At 42.2% G+C, this 23084-nt stretch overlaps 1 protein-coding gene across 2 annotated transcripts in view; it reads left to right on the top strand.

Moving 5' to 3' along the window:
- Window positions 1-20575: 20575 nt before the first annotated feature.
- Window positions 20576-23084, top strand: part of LOC134348003 (solute carrier family 22 member 15-like) — an 86389-nt gene continuing 83880 nt past the window's right edge. For both annotated transcript variants that reach the window (XM_063050735.1, XM_063050736.1), the window contains exon 1: window positions 20576-20722. In XM_063050735.1, coding sequence (XP_062906805.1) covers window positions 20639-20722 — 84 coding nt within the window. In that variant the 5' untranslated portion in view covers window positions 20576-20638. The remainder of the gene's footprint in view (window positions 20723-23084) is intronic.

The raw sequence follows: 23084 nt of genomic DNA, 5'->3' as shown, positions 1-23084 counted from the left end.
TTGAGATTTAGTGCGGACATAGATTGACGAAAGTTTGGGACAGGCAAGCGATATTTTAGGTAGTGGCCAGATAGACCTCTGATTGAAATGTTAGAGCACATGAGGATGGCTGTGAATGTGGGTGAGAGAGTTCATCAAATTGGAGAAAGTCAGGTCTACTAAGAAGGAGGTGAGAGTTGAGAGGGAGCTTGATTAATTCAGAAGAAATTTAAAATGACTGAGGGTGAATTAACAGTGCAGAGGGCAGGGGAAGACCTGTAGATGTGCATCAGAGAGTGTTCCATCGCTAACAGAACAGAGTGTCTGTTTATCAGGCAAGTGTTTACTCTACTGTTCTCCAGTTCTATAAAAGTCAGGGGCATTGTTGTTTTTATTGTTGTTGGAAAACACATTGTGTTGTATTTATTTGGTGTGAAAGCAACCTGGAATCTGCCCAAGGTGAGAAGTTGTGTGGGAACTGCTGTTGACTACTGGTTGCACAATTATCAAGGAATTTTGAATGGAGCTAAACATAATATATCAGAAACAATGGGAAGATTACACATGATCAACAGAGATTTTGCTTTCTGAATACTTTTGGGTGTATCTTATGTATTTTGGGCTGCTGATCATGAAAATCACCATGAGATTTCCCTATCATGCACCATTTTTAAAAAATTACCTATATTTTTCTTTCAATTCATAACTCAACTCAGAATAACTGATGCTAAGATTAAGGAAGGCATTTTTGTTAGTCCACAGATCGAACAGGTCATCAATGATAGGCAATTTGAAGAACTTCTAATGGGACTGGAGAAAATGCATGGAAGGCACTCCAGGGTATTGAATACTTTCTTGGCAACTACAGAGCACCAAACTACATGCAGCTGGTTGACCACATGCTTCAAGCATACAAAACCATGAAGCGCAACAGGTCAGTAAAGATTCATTGTCTACATTCTCATTCAGACTTCTTCCCTGCAAATCTTGGCGCTATCAGTGACAAGCATGGTGAAAGGTTTCACCAGGGCTTTGCGGTCATGGAGAAATGGTGTCAGGGCAACTGGAATCCATGAATGCTGGCTAATTATTGTTGAACACTTAAGCGAGAAGCCTCAGACTCTGAGTACAAATGAAAATCATCAACAAAACATCTTTAGCTTAGTTGAACTATTGCAAAGTGTCAGCACCATTATGCAATTAAGTGCATTATATTCATTATCCAAATTCCTACCTGATACAAATAGTCTGAAATTATATTTGTGTTCCGCTTCAAGTGGTCTATCATAAAGATTTCTGAGGAAGCAATACTTTTCAAAAAATTTGTTGTCTAATGTTATTGATAATAAGATTAAGGCTGGCAGGGGCTTTACCAAAGAATTTTGGTAATCCTTTACCAAGGATGTTGCCTGGATTGGGGAGCATGCCTTATGAGAATAGGTTGAGTGAACTCGGCCTTTTCTCCTTGGAACAACAGAGGATGAGAGGTGACCTAATAGAGGTGTACAAGATAATGAGAGGCATTGATTGTGTGGATAGTCAGAGGCTTTTTCCCAGGGCTGATATGGCTAGCATGAGGGGGCATAGTTTTATGGTGCTTGGAAGTAGATACAGAGGAGATGTCAGGGGTAAGTGTTTTACACAGAGTGGTGAGTGTGTGGAATGGGATGGTGGAGGTGGAAATGATAGGGTCTTTTAAGAGACTCCTGGATGGATACATGGAGCTTAGAAAAATAGAGGGCTATGGGTAAGTCTAGGTAGTTCTAAGGTAAGGACATGTTCGACACAGCTTTGTGGGCCGAAGGGCCTGTATTGTGCTGTAGGTTTTTTATGTTTTTATGTTTCCATGAATTCTATTAGTGAAGCTCTGCATCTATAAAGATTGGTGACTGTATAATAACCGTACTTCTGCATGTCAGATATTTCTTCATTCCCCAGAAAACTTTCTACCTGATCTGTTTCACTAGGGTTCCTTGGGGCCATACTCAGTCAGATGATTATTAACATAAATATGTTCCTTAACTGAAATATAGCTGACCTCCTTCAAATCTTTTCTGATGATTGATTGGCCATATTAATTTAGTCCTGCGTGATTAAAGGAAGAGGGGTCTGCAGAGGAGATGTAAGGTGAGCATTTGTGCACCCGTACATCACCACAGTACATCAATCGCAAGCCAATGATTGCTGGAGAGGCTTCAGGAATCTTTCATGTTGAGATTGAGAATTCCACAGAATTATGCGGTAGAACCTCTTACCAATCCCAGGCCAAAGCTGTCCTCCAGTGGTTGTCGTGGTAACCATTACCTTATTATGTTCTTGAAACTTCCCAAGCAACAACAATTGTATGAAGATGATTTGTATACCCAGATTAGGGAATTCATCAATTTCCCCACAGAAAATTGACAGCAGCACAAAAGAATCCTGCACTTTTACTGTTTGACTGGATTCCCTAAAGTGCAGACATTATTGATAGCATGCATGTGGCCATATGCACCTCTCCTCCTTTAGGAACACAAAGAGGGTGTACTTTGTCAGCATGCAGCTGGTTGTGACCACGAATACAAAATCATTCTTGCTAATATCTGAGATCCAAAAATAGCTAAATCATGTCAACCGTCCCTCACTATCTTACCTCAACTCCCAAGAGCAAGACAGCATTCTTTGCAACTATCTTTAATCAGTCTACTTTAAATAAGTGTCAATGCACACTAGAGTATCACTGGAAATAAATATTACTTATCCAATGCACAATGCAAGTCATTCACTGTGTTATATTCAAGTGCTTCCCCTCAGCTACTTTCCAACTATGTTTCACTCCTAATAGCTTCCCCAGTGAGAAGAGTTTTAGTGGGTACTTTCATAGAGTTACAGGATTGATTCTTGGTTGCTTCCACAGGTATGAATGGTACGTATTAAACTGATGGCTGTATAAGCCTCTGGATTAATTCAGGATCAGGATTATGTTGTGAAATTTGTTGTTTTGCAGCAGCAGTTCGGTGCAGGACAGGAAAAATTACTATAAGCTTCAGAAATAGATAAGTAGTGCAAAGGAAGAAGAAGAATGGGATGTTCATGAGTTCATGGACTGTTTAGAAGTCTGATGACAGAGAAGAAAAGCTCTCTCTAAAATGTTTGGTGCATCTGAGTTTAACTGAAGTAACTAGATGTTAAAAACGTGGCTATAGACTAAAAAAAATCTTTATTATCCATACCAGAACCTTCCTGGTTAGTCACTCTTCCACACATCCACATTGGACTTTCTCCCAAAATAACTCGACCTGCCCTCAGTCATGTTATTACACTCAAGGAACGGAAAGGCTTTTGATTTAATGACTGAGTTGCCATGTTGTCTCCTCCTGGTTGTTGGTCCACAAAGGTACATGGTGAGAATGTTTCAGAGCATTGTTAAGAAGATACAGTAGATCTCAATAGAGAGCTGATATAGGAAGACAAATTTAAAAGAAGTTGCTGGAAATATTCAACGGGTGAGCATGCATCTATTGGAAGAAAGACAGTTAAGCCAAGTAGGTATCATCACAATGAAAGATCTTTGACCTGAAATCTCAGTTACGTTTCTCTTTCCTCAGATGCCACTTGACCTCCAGAGTGTTTCTTTTTTTTTGTTTTAGGGCATCTTCAGTTTTGGTTTGATTTTCATTTATATAGCAAGACCATCGGTTGCACTGCACAAGGTGTTGGGCTGCCTAGTGATCCATTTCTTTCGACCAGTTGGCTCACCTCAAGGACAATGAAAGAAGGGCAGTAAATGTCACTCTTGCCACCAAGGACAGATCATGACAAAAGAGTAAAAATATTGCGATACTTCAAAAGAATAATAAATAAAAAATTATAGACATAATAAGATACTAACATTGTATTTTGGTGAGATCCCCAATATACTCTCCCCCACTTTCTTTATTTTTTTCATACCTTGAATTTCCAGTCTGACGTTGGTTCTGTATATTTGAAATAGAAGGAAGAGAAGTCACGCAAATCTCATCTGTAGTGAAACAAGCTCATACTCAGATTACCTTTCATTTGCTAGTAAATTGAAAGAACTGATAGGCTGAATGGAGAACACAGCACATTTCAATTTACAGTACTAAATGAGGAGCTATTCATATCAAAATCCAGACATGATGAGAATGTTAGCCCTTACAACTTAGAAATATCGATCAGAAAATATTGATAATATGTGACATTCCATTACCAGCTTCTCTAGTCAAAAATTCTCTTCAGGGATCCACAGTGACCTGGTAAATAATCTGTATTTCAACAATTCACAGGCAGGTTTGCTGCCATCCCCAGATTCCAGAGAACATTAACAGTGTCATGAGAAATTGGAGCACTGAATTTCTGCCCTGTAGTTCAGAAACAGCTTCCAACTCATTTGTACTGATTGACTCATCAGTCATCAGTCTACATGTATATTGTTTGCTTTATCTGCCATTATGATTTATGTTTTGTTCAATATCAATGTGATCCAAAGTTCTTTATGTGTGGATGGTGAAAATTTTTGGAATTTCTGGTAACTTAGTATATGCAGCAAATGACATAGTGTGGCAAGTGTTCATTTTCTGTACTTGGGAGTATTAAAGTGAGGGCGTAAACACGAGGAATTCTGCAGATGCTGGAAATTCAAGCAACACACATCAAAGTTGCTGGTGAACGCTGACGAAGGGTCTCGGCCCGAAACATCGATTGTACCTCTTCCTAGAGATGCTGCCTGGCCTGCTGTGTTCACCAGCAACTTTGATGTGTGTTGCTTAAAGTGAGGGCAGTAAGTTACTATAAGGGAAGTCACTTGCCTTGCTGATTCTAGGTGATCCAATGCTCCCAGCCAATAGAACAGGAAAAAAAACCTATTTTGGGTTCTGGACACGACTAATGATATAGCATTGAACATCTGCTTTCTCAGCTTACATGCATTCCTCCAGCTTTGGAAATGATTTTCCAGGTTCCCTTTGATTAGGATTTACAGGTGTTGTAGTTATAAACCTGTTCTTGTGGAATCCTGCTCGACTGGAGTCGGATTCCAATGAAATCTGCCTCGAGCCAGCCTCATAGCCCTTGAATTTGACTTGAGGTTCCATGGGACTGATTGCTGATAGAGGGGATATTCAAACAGATATATCACTCACAAATCCTTGTGCAATAAAAAGGGGAAATTTTGTGCACAGTTTGTGTATTTAGTCACTGACCGACTGCATTTTGATAGAATACGTTACTATTTATGAAAGTTGTCAGATTGGTGGAGTTCATATTACTCACATTCCACTGGCATAATGGAATGTATTTTCTGTGAGGAGGGAGCTTGAGCTGGAGGACTGAGTATCAATGACCTATTTTTATAATGGTGCTCATTGAATGATATATTTGTCTAATCGACACTGCTTTTCTTTAATATTGAGTGGGATGGAAATTTCTGGGTGACATTGCTTCAACAACTGTCATCAGGACAATGGGAAGATTGGAGCAGTTCATTCAAACCAGCATCCCTGCTCTGTTGTTCAGTTAGATGGTGGCTGATCTGTATCTTAATTCCAAACATCTGATGTTTCACAGTAATTTTAACACTAACCAAACACATCTATCTCTGATTTGAAAATATTATGCATATACGATTTGTTAGATGCGTGACTAAGCCATGTATTCTCGATCTGCAAGCCTTGGGGGTGTGCAGTAATAAAATGGCGGGAAGGGAAAAGTAGTTGCCCTGCTGCTCTTTTAATGCCAGCACTAAACAACAGAACACTGGCACGTTAATCAGAATTCTTTGCCAAGGGTTGGTTTTAAAACTCCACTAGCGAGATTTAGTGGCTAATCGTACGCCAGCACAGTTATATCAAAAATAAATTCCTCAGATTTTGAGGATCAATATGAAAGGTATTGTTATTTGTAAAATGTTAGTGCTCTTTTTTGGTTCTAGAGGTATAGCCAATGACATAATTCAAACAATTTCAAACTTTCAGTACAACTTTCTAGTAGGTAATGCTGGTTTATTGAATGAAAACCAATGCAGATTTCACAGATCTATCCCAGCCGTTCCTCAAGCCAAAAATAAGTGACACCAGCACCACCTACAGAGTAAACATCCAAATAACATGCTAGAAACACATAGAGGAATTAACTGTTCTACGTTTCTCAAAGTTTAAATTTATTATCAAAGCACCTCTATGTCACAATATACTGTCTTGAGATTCATTTTCTTGCAGACATTCACAGTTGAAGAACTAAATACAATAGAATGAATGAAAAACTATACACAGAGACTGATAGCCAATGTGTAAAAGAAGACATATTGTGCAAAAAGACAAAAAAAACAAATAAATAATACTGAGAGTTCTTGAAAATTAATCCATAGATTGTGGAACTAATTCGGAGTTGAGGTGAGGAGCCCGCTCTTAACTGCTTGGGGTTAGTGTGTACTTTGCTTTAATATTTGGTTTGGAAAAGAAATTTACTGTAAACTTTTGTGGCTGAAACTTTTATAGAATATCCATTCATTGCATGTTAAAATAACTGGTTGGTAAATAATTTAGAAACTCTTTCTTGACTTCTCCAGCTGTCCCATTCAACTGACTAAAATAACGCATGTATTTATATGTACAATATGTTGACAATGTCCAGTGATGGGCAGAGCTAAGATGGCGCCAAATGGCTGCTTCTTCAGATGAGCTTGAGGGAGAAGGAATGGTGGCGGATGCAGCTGACAGAGGTCTCCGTACTCGAGTAGTCGCTCCCTCTCTCTTTCCCTCGATGGTGGGGAGAGTTTCCTGCCAATTTTCGAGTCAGAGAATCTCGGAATAAAAAGTGATGCGTCACACTGTGACATCATAACAGTGACTGTCAGTCTCCCCTTTCGGTATGAAATGGATGACACCTCTCTGTCCCTTGTTAGTGAGGGAGAGAGAGAGAGAGAGAGAGAGAGCCTGTGGCATGTTGAACTGTTGGGTAAACAATAGTTTTTGTTGACTGCAGATCATGGTCTGTCTTTGGGGGCTTGCTTGGTGGGTGGTGGGTGCTTTTTGCTGAATGGGGGGGTGGAGAGGTTGATGCTTTGTTGCTGCTTGTGTGTGCGGAAAGAAGGGACTTGGTATTCTAATGTTTTTCTTTGGAGCTCTCTTCTGTTTTTGTGGATGTCTGTGAAGAGTAAGAATTTCAGGTTGTATATTGTATACATTCTCTGATATTAAAATGGAAACATTTGAACTATTTTGATATATTTGCACATTCATCCTGAACATCATAACTGCTAATTTCTGACATGGTTATGGATGCTTGTTCAAAGAAAGAAGAAAGTGCTGATGACATATTTCCTTTGACCAATATTATTGTCAAAGTCAAAGCTAAGTTTGTCATACGTACATTTACATGTTTGTGCAGATGCAATGAAAAACAAATTTGCAGCAGTATCACAGGCACATGGCATTAGAGACACAACATTCACAAAGAACTTACACATAAATTATACAGTTATAAATGATGACAACTGATTTAGGGTCATTAATCTGAAATGCTAACTCTATTTCTTCCTCTGCCTAATCTGTATATTTCTAGTATCTCCTGTTTTTATTGCTTTTATTCACTTGCTTACAACAAGAGATTACACTTCAAAAGTCTATTCATTGGAATGTGAATCTCTGGGACTTGCTGGGAAATAAATAAAGGAAATGATGATATTAATCTTAGAAAAGAGCTTGTTTTTAATTCCTTGAAACTCTCAACTGTCACCATACGCTATCCTAGGAATCATTTTCTTGCATTAATTCATAATAGAATAAAGAAATGCAATAGAATCGATGACAAATTACGCATAAAGACTGACAAACAGCCAATGTGCAAAAGAAGGCAAACTGTGCAAATACGAAAAGAACTAATAATAAATAAATAAACTGATAATAAGAAATAAACAAACAGACAGACAGATAAATAAAATATTCTTAGAACATGTGGCATGGGATCCTTGAAAGTGAGTCTATAGGCTGTGGAATCAGTTCAGAGTTGAGGTGAGTGGAGTTATCCATGATGGTTCAAGAGCCTGATGGTTTAAGGGTAACACCCGTTCCTGAACCTGGTGGTCTGGGACCCAAGGATCCTGTACCTCCTGCCCAATGGTAGAAGCATGAAGGGAGCATGGCCTGAATGGTGGGGATCCTTGATGATAGATGCTGCTTTCCCGTGGCTGTGGATGTGCTCAATGCTTTTCCTGTGATGGATCGGGCTGTATCCACCATGTTTTGTAGGCCGTTATCTTCTGTAATCCCAAAACATAAAACTAATCAAAAGAAAAACAGGGACCCAGGATAACATGTCTAGTTTTGTTTTTACTTTAGCGAGACTTGTACTTATGATGTGATGGAGTAATGACATATGCCATTCACATACTCCGTACATATAACCTGTAATAAATTATGTAAACAAAGAATGCTTAATCATACAATATATTTACAATATTTATCAAATATTACTAAAATATTGAATGCACTACACTCCCCCCTGCTTAGCTATAAACTCCAAGTCAATATAGAATGCTTCTCAACTGTATACACAGTATTCTATATTATACCATATAGATATCTACAGCACAGTAAATTTTATATTACTCCATTCAGGCTGAAAGATTTAATTGCGGCGGAGAATTTCTTACTATTGTGGGATAATATCGTTCCTGATGGGTTGGGGGGATGCGGTCACTCTGCTTGGCAGGTGAGACTTTTAGCTATGAAACAATCTCAGGTTCTGGGGCCTCTGACATGGTTTTAGGAGTTGACTCTGAGACTGCAGGAAGTGGCTCTGGCAACTCCAGACACCCTTCTCCTCTAACAATGGACCCTGCTCTCCTCAACTGATCGACGAGTCATCTCCGACTGATATCAGATCCATCTCCACTGTGCAGGAGAGTGGTCCAGTTCAGTCCTTAATCTGACCAAGTACCTACTTTTGATGATATCTGTAGGCCCCTGCCAGGACTGCTTGACCAGGAGAGGATGACAGGAGTGAAGGTAGGACCGATTAAAGATAAAGGTGGGAAGATGTGCCTGGAGGCTGTGGAAGTGAGCGAGGTCCTCAATGAATACTTCTTTGGTATTCACCAATGAGAGGGAACTTGATAATGGTGAGGACAATATGAGTGAGGTTGATGTTCTGGAGCAAGTTGATATTAAGGGAGAGGAGGTGTTGGAGTTGTTAAAATACATTAGGATGAATAAGTCCCCGGGGCCTGACGGAATATTCCCCAGGCTGCTCCACGAGGCGAGGGAAGAGATTGCTGAGCCTCTGGCTAGGATCTTTATGTCCTCGTTGTCCACGGGAATGGTACCGGAGGATTGGAGGGAGGCAAATGTTGTCCCCTTATTCAAAAAAGGTAGTAGGGATAGTCCGGGTAATTATAGACCAGTGAGCCTTACATCTGTGGTGGGAAAGCTGTTGGAAAAGATTCTTAGAGATAGGATCTCTGGGCATTTAGAGAATCATGGTCTGATCAGGGACAGTCAGCATGGTTTTGTGAAGGGCAGATTGTGTCTAACAAGCCTGATAGAGTTCTTTGAGGAGGTGACCAGGCATATGGATGAGGGTAGTGCAGTGGATGTGATCTATATGGATTTTAGTAAGGCAGTTGACAAGGTTCCACATGGTAGGCTTATTCAGAAAGTCAGAAGGCATGGGATCCAGGGAAGTTTGGCCAGGTGGATTCAGAATTGGCTTGCCTGCAGAAGGCAGAGGGTGGTGGTGGAGGGAGTACGTTCAGATTGGAGGATTGGGACTAGTGGTGTCCCACAAGGATCTGTTCTGGGACCTCTACTTTTCGTGATTTTTATTAACGACCTGGATGTTGGGGTAGAAGGGTGGGTTGGCAAGTTTGCAGACGACACAAAGGTTGGTGGTGTTGTAGATAGTGTAGAGGATTGTCAAAGATTGCAGCGAGACATTGATAGGATGCAGAAGTGGGCTGAGAAGTGGCAGATGGAGTTCAACCCGGAGAAGTGTGAGGTGGTACACTTTGGAAGGACAAACTCCAAGGCAGAGTACAAAGTAAATGGCAGGATACTTGGTAGTGTGGAGGAGCAAAGGGATCTGGGGGTACATGTCCACAGATCCCTGAAAGTTGCCTCACAGGTAGATAGGGTAGTTAAGAAAGCTTATGGGGTGTTAGCTTTCATAAGTCGAGGGATAGAGTTTAAGAGTCGCGATGTAATGATACAGCTCTATAAAACTCTGTGTCCAGTTCTGGTCGCCTCACTATAGGAAGGATGTGGAAGCATTGGAAAGGGTACATAGGAGATTTACCAGGATGCTGCCAGGTTTAGAGAGTATGCATTATGATCAGAGATTAAGGGAGCTAGGGCTTTACTCTTTAGAGAGATGGAGGATGAGAGGAGACATGATAGAGGTGTACAAGATAATAAGAGGAATAGATAGAGTGGATAGCCAGCGCCTCTTCCCCAGGGCACCACTGCTCAATACAAGAGGACATGGCTTTAAGGTAAGGGGTGGGAAGTTCAAGAAGGATATTAGAGGAAGGTTTTTTACTCAGAGAGTGGTTGGTGCATGGAATGTACTGCCTGAGTCAGTGGTGGAGGCAGATACACTAGTGAAGTTTAAGAGACTACTAGACAGGTATATGGAGGAATCTAAGGTGGGGCTTATATGGGAGGCAGGGTTTGAGGGTCAGCACAAAATTGTGGGCCGAATGGCCTGTACTGTGCTGTATTATTCTATGTTCTATGTTATTTCCACGATGAGTTGTCCTCTTGAATTCAATCATGTACTTGTGACCGCAAAGAAACAGATCCTCTCTCTGCATTCGTGCTGCTACAGTTAGTGAAACACCCTTCTGTGGATTCGAAATAAACACTAGTGTTTGAAGATCAGTAAACACTTTCATACACATACTATTTGAAATGTTTTCCACCCCTCTCTGTCAAGGTGTGTGTTTTTTCTCTGCAGCGGTAAGGGAACTTGATGCAAAGGCTATGGAGGCGTTCACTCATCACACGTGACATGGCTGCACTTATACCATAAGGTGAGGCATTACAGGCAAGCTGCACTGGACAATGTGGATCGTAATATGTGAGTACAGTGTCTGACATCACCATTTCCTTTGTGTTTTTTTTGGAAAGCTGCCTCACACTGCTTTGTCTATTGCCATTTCTTCCTGATCTGAAGTAATGAGTTCAAGAGGTGGAACACAGCAGACAAGTTTGGCAGAAACCTGTTACAGTAGATGACAATTTGTAAAAGGACTGAAACTGTGACTTTAAAAAGCATCTTCCTCTGGTGCTTCCTTCCCCCTTTCTTTCTCCTGTGTCTCCAGCTTTGTTTCCCTTTTGCCAATCAACTGTCCAGCTCTTGGCCCCATCCCTCCCCCTCCTGTCTTCTCCTATCATTTCAGATCTCCCCCTCCCCCTCCCACTTTCAAATCTCTTCTTTCAGTTAGTCCTGACGAAGGGTCTCAGCCTGAAACATCGACTGTGCCTCTTCCTAGAGATGCTGCCTGGCCTGCTGCGTTCACCAGCATTTTGTGTGTGTTGCAACTGTGACATATCCTTTGGCCTTAGGGCATTCACGTCTGCTTGAGTTTTCTCAGCACACTTGGCTAATGTTTGTGTGTCAATGGTGCGACCACAGTAAGTGTTGCTTGGTTTAAAGAATTCACTCTTGTGTCATGTTCTGAGGCCATAATCTTCATATCTGTTTAACACTGTCTTGAGATTGTACTGGTGACAATGATGTTATCCAGGTAACACTGATTGCCTGGTCCATAGCTTTCAGCCTGAGTGCAGGTGTAGATGCTATTCCAAAAATAATCCTGTTATAGCAATATAGCCCTTTGTGATTGTTTATGGTGAGAAACACTTAGGATTCTTCTTCCATCTCAGCTGTCCACTTTACTGAAGCGTTTCCCTCCAGAAAGGGTAGCAAAGATATCCTTGTCAGGAGGTATTGATCTACTTTCTGTACTGTGATTATGGTGACCTTAAAATCACCACAGACCAGGACAGACCCATTCTTCTTGGCTACTGGGACCACTGGCCCATGGCTCCTCTCAACCTATAAGACTGTAAGATATAGGAGCAGAATTAGGCCACTTAGTTCATCAAATTTGATCTGTCATTTCATCATGGCTGATCCAATTTTCCCTCTCAGCCCCAAATCTCCTTCCTTCTCCCCGTATCCCTTCATTTCCTGATCAATCAAAAATCTATCAACCTCTGCCTTAAATATACATAAAGACTTGGCCTCCACAACTGCCTGTGGCAACAAATTCCACAGATTCACCACTCGCTGGCTAAAAAAATCCCTCCTCATCTTAGTTCTTAAAGGACAGCTCTCTATTCTGAGGCTGTGTCCTCTAGTCTTAGACTCTCTCAGCATAGGAAACATCCTCTCCACATCCACTCCATCTAGGCTTTTCACTATTCAATAGGTTTCAATGAGGTCACCCTCATTCTTCTAAATTCTAGTGAATACCGGCCCAGAGCCAAACGTTGCTCACATGACAAGCCATTCAATTCTGGAATCATCTTTGTGAACCTCCTTTGAACCCTCTCCAGTTTCAGCACATCCTTTCTAAGATAAGGGGCCCAAACATGCTCACAATACTTACAGTGAGGCCTCACCAGTGCCTTATAAAGTTTCAACATTATATCCTTGCTTTTATATTCTAGTCCTCTTGAAATAAATGCTAATATTGCACTTGCCTTCCTGACCACAGACTCAACCTGTAATTTAATCTTCAGGGAATCCTAGACAAGGACTTTCCAAGTCTCTTTGCAACTCAGATTTATTTCAGTTTTCTCTCCATTTAGAAAATAGTCAATCCTTTCATTTCTTCTTGGAAAGTGCATAACCATTCACTTCCCAACACTGTATTCCACCTGCCATTTCTTTGTTCATTCTCCTTATTTGTCTAAGTCCTTCTCTACTTCCTCAAAACTACCCTCCCCTCCATCTATCTTCATATCATCTGCCAACTTTGCAACAAAGCTATCAATTCCATCATCCAAGTCATTGACATATAGCATAAAAAGAATCGATCCCAACAAAGACCCCTGTGGAACACTACTAGTCACTTTCAGCCAGTCAGAAAAGGCTCCCTTTATTCCCACTGTCTCCTGCCAATCAGCCACTTCTTTATCCAGGCTAGAGTTTTTTCTGTAATACCATGGGCTTGTAGATTGTTAGGCAGCCTCATGTGCAGCACCTTGTCAGAAGCCTTCTGAAAATCCAAGTACACAATGTCAACTGATTATTTCATCAAAGACTTCCAACAGATTTGTCAGGCATGATTTTCTCTTAAGGAAACCCTGCTGATTACGGCCTATTTTATCATGTGCCTCCAAGTACCCAGAGACCCAATCCTTAATAATTGACTCCAAAATCTTCACAACCACTGAGGTCAGACTAACTGGCCTATAATTCCCTTTCTTCTACCACTCTCCTTTCTTGAAGAGTGGAGTGGCATTTGTAATTTTCCAGTGTTCTGGAACCATTCCAGGATCTAGTAATTCATGAAAGACCATTACTAATGCCTCCATGATCTTTTCAGTCACCTCTTTCAGCACCCTGGTGTGTACACCATCTGGTCCAGGTAAATTATCTACCTTTAGCCCTTTCAGCCTTCCAAGAACCTTCTCTCTAGTTATGGTAACTTCACACACTTCATGACCCTGGACACCTGAAACTTTCACCAAACTGCTAGTATTTTCCACAGTTACTTCTTACTTTCTCAGTTGCCTTCCGTTGGTTTTTAAAAGTTTGCCAATCCTCTAACTTCCCACTGATTATTGCTCTATTCTATGTCCCCTCTTTGGTTTTTATGTCGGCTTTGACTTCTTTTGTTAGCCACTGTTGTGTCATCTTTCCTTTAGAATTCTTCTTTCTCATATATCCTGTGCCTTCCGAATTGTTTCCAGAAATTCCAGCCATTGCTGCTCTGCTATCATTCCTGCAGGTGTTTTTTTTCCAATCAGTTCTTGCTATCTCCTCTCTCATGTCTCTGTAATTCCCTTTATTCTACTGTAATACTGATACATCTGACTTTAGCTTCTCTTTCTCAAATGTCAGGGTGAATTTGATCATATTATGATCACTACCCCTAATGGTTCTTTTACCTTAAACTCTAATCAATTCTGGTTCATTGCACAACACCCAATCCAGAATAACTGATCCTCTAGTGAGCTCAATCACGAACTGCTCTAAAAAGCCATCTTGCAGGCACTCTAGAAATTCCCCTCCTGGAATCCAGCACAAACCTGATTTTCCCAATCTACCTGCATATTGAAATCTTCATTAATATTGTAATATTGCCCTTTTGGTATGCATTTTCTATCTCCTGTTGTAATTTGTGGGCCACATCCTTACTATTGTTTGGGGGTCTACATACCACACTCATTAGGGTCCTTTTAACTTTGCATTTCATTAGCTCTATCCACAGTGATTCAACATCTTCCGAGCCTATGCAACCTCTTTCTAAAGATTTGATTTAAGTTTTTACCAACAGAGCAACATTGTCCCTTCTGCCTTCCTGCCTGTCCTTTCAATACAATGTGTATCGTTGGACATTAAGCTCCCAGCTATAACCTTCTTTCAGACATGATTCAGTGGTGCCTACAACATCATTCCTAACAATCTGTAACTGTTCTGCAAGTTCATCTACCTTATTCCATATACTGCACACATTCTAATATAACACCTTCAGTGCATTATTCACCCTTTCCAATTTCGTCCACCCTTTGCGTCACAACTCATCCGGTTGACTGATTTTGCTCTTTCAACAGCTTCTCCTCACCACACGTTGCCTCTGTTTGTAAACCAGCTACCTCATCTTCAGCACTATTATCCGCTTTTCCTGCGATACTTCCTGTATTGAAATATACGCAGCTCAGGACACTAGTCGCACCATGCTCAGCCTTTTGATTCCTGACTTTGTCAGAGGTCTTACCAACACCTGCCTACACAACCTCTCCACTAACTGTTCTGGCATTCTGGTTCCCATCCCCCTACAACTCTAGTTTACACACCACCGTGCAGCATTAACAAATCTTCCTGCTAGGATATTAGTCCCCCTCCAGTTCAGATGCAAACCATCCCTTCTGTACAGGTTCCACCTTCCTTGGTAGAGAGCCTAATAATCTAAAAATCTTCTGCCCTCCCTCCTACACCATCTCCTTAGCCATGTGTTGAACTACATAATCTTCCTATTTCTGGCCTCACCAGCACATGGCACGGGTAGTGATCCTGAGATCACAACCCTGGAGGTCCTGCCCTTTAACTTAGCACCTAATTCCCTGAACTCCCTATGTGGAACCTGGTACTCATCCTACCAATGTCATTGGTACCTAGAAAGACAACGACTTCTGACTGTTCACCCTCCCACTTAAGAATGCTGAGGACTCGATCCAAGATATCCCAGATCCCGGCACCAGGGGGGGCAACATACCATCAGGGAATCTCATTCTCGCCCACAGAACCTCCTGTCCGTTTCCCTAACTAATGAAGCCCCTATTACCACAATATGCCTCTTCTTCCCCCTTCTCTTCTGAACCACAGAGGTAGATTCAGCGCCAGGGACCCATATTGTGACTTTCCTCTGTTAGGTCATTCCCCCCTCCCCCCTAACAGTATCCAAAGTGATACACCTGTTGTTGAGGGGTATGGTCACAGGGGTACTCTGCACTGGCTCCTTAACCCCTTTCCCCTTCCTGACTGTCACCCAGTTTCCTGTGTCCTGCACCTTGAGAGTAACTATCTCTCTATATGTCCTTTCTATCACTCCTTCTGCCTCCGGTGTTCATCCAGCTCCAGCTCCAACTCCTTAACACAGTTTGTTAGAGGCTGCAGCTGGATTCACTTCTCACAGTTGTAGTTGGATTCACTTCTCGCAGTTGTAGTTGCCAGGGTCACTGGAGGTCTTCCTGCCTTCCCAATCCTGCAAGAGAAGCATTCCACTATCCTGCCTGGTATCTCTACTGTCCCGGCTGAACAGATAGAAAGAAAGGAAGGTGGAAAAAAAAATTATGCTTGAGCTCTTCTTCTCCTTGCTTTCTCTAACTGAGGCCTCTCTACTTGAAGTCTCGGAGGCCTAAAGTCTCAAGATCACTCAGATGACGGCCGCTGTGATGATGCTGCTGCGCTTGCCTTGCCTTCCTCTAATTTGCTCTTGCTGTCAATCCCAAACGCCAACTGATTGCTAGTCAAAGCTCTTTTTCGCTGTACTACCTGCTGCTGTCTTTTGTACTTGGGCAACAGACCTGATGAAGCCTCCTCCTTTCAAAACTTCTGATATCCGATGTCCGATGTCCAGGTTGGCCACTGGTCAAACCTTGGAAAGAATTCCTTCAGCCTCCATGTGATCTTGCTCACTGGCTACTTTATTGCAGATGGAATAAGGAACCAGACAGTCTTTGGATGTCACATTTGGGAACGGACCCAAATGCAAGACACAGTCACTGAAGAAATAGGAACAGGACTTGACTAGAGTAGGGATGTGACAGGATACAGACAAGGAGCAGGGACAAGAACGCAGACTTGGGCTAGGACATGGACTGGACAGGGAACCCAGACAAGGAACTGAACCAGGAGCCTGGGCTAGGGAAAGTGGGACAAGGACTTGGAACCATGAACTTGGAGCCTGGGCTTGGGACTCCGAGCCAGAGACTGGACAAGGACCCAGCACCTGGGTCTTGCCTTGGGCTCGGACCCCAGAATTAAGTAAGGACATGACATGGCTACAGGACAGGACGTGGCTGGGGTCTAGAGGCTTGGGGCTGCAGGCTTTGGTCTTGGTCTTGAGGCGTGGGTCCGGAGGCGCGAGGCCAGGGACCCGGGTCTTGAGGCTTGAAATGCGGAGGCTGATAACTCAGAGGCTGGAGCTCGGAGACAGACTGGGAACTGTACATCAACATAGAGCCAGGACTTATCCTTCAAAAAGCCGGGACTCATCTTTAACATGACACCAACAATAGACTGGACAGTACATAGACATAGAGCCGGGACTCATCCTTAGACAAGCCAGGACTCAATTTTATCTCCACACCAAGGTGGGACAGGTCCACCCGTTGGGTAATGGCAGAACGGCCAGACTTACCCAACAGAGGCAAAGACAAGGCAAGACAGATCCCCCCACAGGGCAACAGTAAAACAGCCTAACTTACCCCACAGAGGCGAGGACAAGACAAGACAGATCCCCCCATCTCTGCTTCAGGGTTGCTTCAAGTCACAGTTACAGCCAGCAACCTCAGCTGGCTGCGGAAACAGCCAGATCCCTACCTAGCTCAGAGTGGCTGACGGCCACTCAGCTGGCCCAGGAAACAGCCGAATCCATACCACAAAGACAGCTCTGACTACCAACAGCTATGCTCCATGAAGCAATGGTTCTCCAACACGGCCTAAAGATGGCAAGTGGCCACACTAGCCTTCCACCAGCAGGTTGCTCCCAGGGGATCTTGACAAGACAAACCAGCAGCCCACACTCAACCCCAAGGCTACTTATATTCCAAGCCCCAAGATGGGAATCAGGTGCCTATGATTAACTCAACCAAAACAAGGGACAGCTGGAAAACCCAGAGTCCTGAGTCCATGGACCGGACCATGGACCGGACCGTGAATGGGCATGCAGACTTCACAGACTGGACCATGACATTGGAAAACTTGGGGATGGCATTTTCATTAAGCACTATTTTACCCTTGATGTGTTTGTTTTCCAATGCCCTCCTTGAACATGGCTGTGGCATCATCTAGTACTTTTCTTAATTTGCTTTCAGGTCACTCTATTGCAGGGATGTGGCATGCAAATGGTGGATGGATCTTCAATCAAGATGTAGTTGTCTCAGCTAATCATGGCCCCACAATTCTGGCCGTTCTGTTTTTACCACATAAAAGCCCAATGTGGCCTATTGTATTTTACTGCTTTGAATATCATTCTTACAGGAGTATTTTTTTCTCCAGCATAAGTTCTTATTTGGATAATAGCGGGCTTCAGTTCTGTATCTTCAAAATGCTGTTCAAACTTATTTTATGAAATGATTGAAGCAGCCGAGCGGATGTCTAATTCCATTTTAATTAATTTGCTGTTCACTTGTGGTCTAAGCCATATTGCATGTCTCCTGTTAGTTTTCACACATGTACATCTCAAGGCTACCAAGTCCTGTGTCACTCTCTTCATTATAAGATTTTTTTTTATCAACAGTATGCAGATTAGTCTTCTTTTTGAAACTGCAGCATCACATTTTATCTTTTTCTCTTTCCTATGCAGACCATTTATTTCTGTCTGCCCAACATGCTCTTTGTATGTGTCCTACTTTGTTCATTTTCTCCAGGTTTCACCTTTAAACCTCATTGGCCGGGCATACATGAGCCTCTGCCGCAATGGTAACACAATTTGTTCAGCCAGGCTATTTTCTGTATCGATGCTGCTATTTTGTTTACGCTCACTGTCATTCCTGACTGCAGTCCAATTGCGTCTCTGTCTGCTGTTTCCATTGATACGGTGATTTCAATTGCTCTTTTAAATATGAGCTGTGCTTCAGTTAGGAGCCGTCTTTGAATGTTTTCTTGTAAGATTCCACAAATCGAACAATCTCTCAATATATTAAACTAATAAACCCATCATTAAATTGACAATGCTGAGACAATCTTTTCAATTCAGACACAAATGCTGAAATAGACTCCCCTTCCTTTTGATTTCACTTATGAAACCTAAAGAGTTATCCAATTGACAATGGTTTTAGTTCTAAATGTTCCTGAATTGCTTTCACAATACAGCAAAGCTTGTTTCAGCTGGTTTGGTTGAAGCAGTCAATCTTCTAAGAAAACTGTGTGCTCCTCTACCAGTTACCCTCATTACACTGGCACTCATTTCTCATCGGCTATTCCATTTGCTTTAAAATGCTGCTCAATTCAATCATACATCATGCAAGTATTTGTCGTGCAAACAAACACATCTATCTTTCTGATGTAGCCAGCCATTTCTGATAATTTTTTATTTTTCATCTGGTATTCCCTGTTTATGAACCTGTGAATTATGTCCGATTTCTGTGTTTTTTAAACTCAAACATCTTGATGTGCTTCCAAAGAAAAAACATGCGTGGCTTTTTTTGACATCAATGCGGACTATCAAGAAGGCAAATGGAATGCTAGCCTTCATTGCTAGAGGGATTGGTTTTGAGAACAGGAAGGTTACGTTGCAGCTGTATAGGATACGGGTGAGGCTGCATCTGGAGTACTGCATGCGATTCTGTTCTCCTTACTTGAGGAAGGATATATTGGCTTTAGAGGCGGTGCAGAGGAGGTTCACCAGGTTGATTCCAGAGATGAGGGGTTAGACTATGCGGAAAGATTGAGTCACCTGGGACTGTACTCGCTGGAATTCAGAAGGATGAGAGGAAATCTTATAGAAACATATAAAATTATGAAAGGTATAGATAAGATAGAGGCACGGATGTTGCTTTTCTGGTAGATGAGTATAGAACAAGGGGACACAGCATCAAGATTCAGGGGAGTAAATTTAAGATGGAGATCAGGAGGAACTGCTTTTCCCAAGGAGTGGTGAATCTGTGGAATTCTCTGCCCAATGAAGCAGTGGAGGCTACCTCAGTAAAAATATTTAAGACAAGGTTGGATAGATGTTTGTATAGTAAGGGAGGTAGCTGGAGATGAGTCCATGGCCAGATCAGCCATGATATTGAATGGTGGAGCAGGCCAAATGAGCCAGATGCCTACTCGTCCTCCTGTTTCTTATGTTCTTATGTCCGCCGTGCTTTTTAAAAAACTTGAACGTCTTGCTGCGCTTCAACAGATAGGTGGTCTTCTCGGGTTCGTCTAAAACTTCCTCATCACCACTGTTATGTTTTGTAACTCCAAAACATAACAGTGGTGATGAGGAAGTTTTAGACACATTAGAACACATTCTCCCCGGCTCCTTGTTTTTCTTTTGATTAGCTTTATGTTATGTAACTCCAAAACATAAAGCTAATCAAAAGAAAAACAAGGATCCGGGGAGAATGTGTTCGGTTCATTTTTACTTTAGCGAGGTGTGCAATGCCATTCACGTACTTTGTACATATAACCCATTATGAATTATGTAAACAAAGAAAGAATGCTTAGTCAAACAATATCACTCAAATATTTCCGAAATATTAAATATGGAGGATAGGCTTTTCTGTACTTTTTATACATTTTTTGCCATACTGTGACAAAAGGAGTTCTTTGAGAGATTTTTCTTTGGTGGAAACGAAAGTCCTGATAACTGGTGGGTTACAGTCAATTGCTTCATGAAAGGCGAGTTGATGGCCATGGCTCGGATAGATTAAGTAGCTCTAATGCTGTCAGATAAGGAAGGGTAAGCAGAACTAATGGAAACAATTCTCTGGGACCCTGTAGACCTTTTGACCTGTGTGGTTATTGTTTGTGATGAACCACGTTGGGCAGCGCGGCACCACCACCCAGTCCCCTCGAAATTGGCCAGCACAGGTAGGGCACGGGGTGACGTAGCAGCTCCCCTGGTGACATATCAGCTTCCCCGGTGACGTATCAGCTTCCCTGGTGACGTATCAGCTTCCCTGGTGACGAGGCAGACCGATACCCCGCCTCCTTCAGCCGGCAGCTGAAAAGCCGACCTGGCTGGGACCTGCATTCCTCAGCTGTCACTGCTGCCATGTCGCTGGATGAGGCTTTTCAGTCGATGGGTGGAATTGGGCCACGCCAGGTATACCTGGTTTCCTTGTTGACCTCGCTACAGGTAGGGGCTTGAGCCGCGGATGTGGCGCGCTGTAGAGAACGGAGCAAGAGTCCACATGAACGTTGGTCTGTGCGTAAAGTAACTTCTGCGCAAGGATTTGGAAATTATTGCTCTCATTGGGCGAGACAAAGAAGAAGTATAATATTGGAGCACAGGAAATCATTTATGTCATTTAACTTTTATTTTCATGACGTCCAAATACTCTCAGAGCATGGCGAGAGTTATTGCTGATGAGATGTAATTATAGAAAACTTGACAGAAGAAGTGAATGGAATTTGGAATTCCTGGCATCTGGACTTCTCGCTTTCCATGTGTATCATCTTTAAAAGATGTTTCAGCGGACTTTGGAAGAGCTGTCAATATTTAATAGCATATCTACAAGACCTAGCGGTCTTAAAGTACGACATCTAATATTAACTGTTAATACAACAGTTTGTATCATATGTATATACTACATTCTATCACTGTATTTGCATTTAAGAATGACTATTGTACACTTTACTGCTGAAGACGGTGTGCAAAGACAGCAGGTGGTTAAACGAGCATGTGGAAAGATTTCCTTCATTTAGCTGAGGCACAAAATGAAAGAGGAAGGAGGTTATATGAGAAGAGGGTGTAACCAACTGGGCAGCTCTTGGAGTTTTATACAGTTCCAGTCGCCATATTCCAGAGAAGATATGATTGCAAAGGCCATTGTTAAAGCATAAAGTTGCAGCTGTGAGAAAGGATGCAATAGATGTACAGTTTTCTTCTTTGACACAGAGGAGGCTGAGTGGAGCCTTAATTGAGATCTGTAAAGTTATTAGGAGTCTGGATGAATAAGTAGGAAGGACTTGTTTCCCTTAGAAGGGTAGAAATCTAAAGGCATGACTCTAAACAAGGGAAATGAGAAAGGAGGAATAATATTTTCACATAGAAGGTGATGGAGTTTTCAAACAGTTATAACTTCTGTCTTTTGCCTTCCTCCCTTCTTGGAGTGGAGTGACATTATGATATTTCCAGTCCTCTGGAGTCATTCCTGACTCTAGTGATTCTTGAATGATCACTACTAATGCCTCCACAATCTCTTCAGCTACCTCCTTCAGATCCCTGGGTGTAGTCCATCTGGTCTAGGTGACCTATCTACCTTCAGACCTTTCAGCTTCTGAAGTACCTTGTTAATAACAGTGACTGCACTCACTTCTGCCCCTGACTCATTGGCATTTCTATCATTTTGCTGGCATCTTCCTGATCCTGAAGACTGATGCAAAACACTCATTCAGTTTATCTGCCATTTCTTTTTTCCCCCAATCGTAAAAGAAGGCATATGGCATGCTTGCCTTCATTGCTCTGGGTGTTGCTTATAAGAGAAAGAAAGTTATGCTGAACGTAAGAACATAAGAAATAGGAGCAGGAGTAGGCCATCCAGCCCATCGAGCCTGCCCCATCATTCAATAAGATCATGGCTGATCTGTCCGTAAACTCAGCTCCATCTACCTGCCTTTTCCCCATAACCCTTAATTCCCTTACTATGTAAAAGCCTATCTAACTGTTTCTTAAATATATTTAGTGAAGAAGCCTCAACTGCTTCCCTGGGCAGAGAATTCCACAGATTCATCACTTTCTGGGAAACAGTTTCTCCTCATCTCTGTCCTAAATCTTGATGCAATGTCCCCTAGTTCTAGTCTCACCTTCCAATGGAAACAACTTTCTTACTTCTATCTTATCTATCCCTTTCAAAATTTTGTATGTTTCTATAAGATCCCCTCTCATTCTTCTGAACTCCAGAGAGTATAGCCCCAGGCAACTCAATCTCTCCTCATAGGTTAACCTCTTCATCCCTGGAATCAACCTGGTGAACCTCCTCTGAACTGCCTCCAAAGCCAGTATATCCTTCCTCAAGTATGGAGTCCTGAACTGCACACAGTACTCCAGGTGCGGCCTCACCAGTACCCTGTATAGTTGCAGCATGACCTCCCTGCTCTTGAATTCAATCCCTCTCGCAATGAAGGCCAACATTCCGTTTGCCTTCTTAATAGCCTGTTGTACCTACAAGCCAACTTTTTGTGATTCATGCACAAGCACACCCAAGTCCCTCTGCACAACAGCATGCTGCAATCTTTCACCATTTAAATAATAATCTGCTCTTCTATTATTTCTTCCAAAGTGGATGATCTCGCATTTACCAACGTTGCATTCCATCTGCCAGACCTCGGCCCATTCACTTAACCTATCTATATCCCTCTGCAGACTCTCCACATCCTCTGTACAATTTGCTTTTCCACTCAGTTTAGTGTTACCAGCAAATTTTGCTATGCTACACTCAGTCCCCTCTTCCAAATCTTCAATGTAAATGGTAAACAGCTGCGGGCCCAGTACCGAC

The sequence above is a fragment of the Mobula hypostoma genome, chromosome 6, assembly GCF_963921235.1.
Source record: "Mobula hypostoma chromosome 6, sMobHyp1.1, whole genome shotgun sequence".
NCBI lineage: Eukaryota > Metazoa > Chordata > Chondrichthyes > Myliobatiformes > Myliobatidae > Mobula > Mobula hypostoma.
The sequence above is the reverse complement of the archived record's forward strand: the minus strand, read 5'-3'. Positions and strand labels throughout refer to the sequence as shown.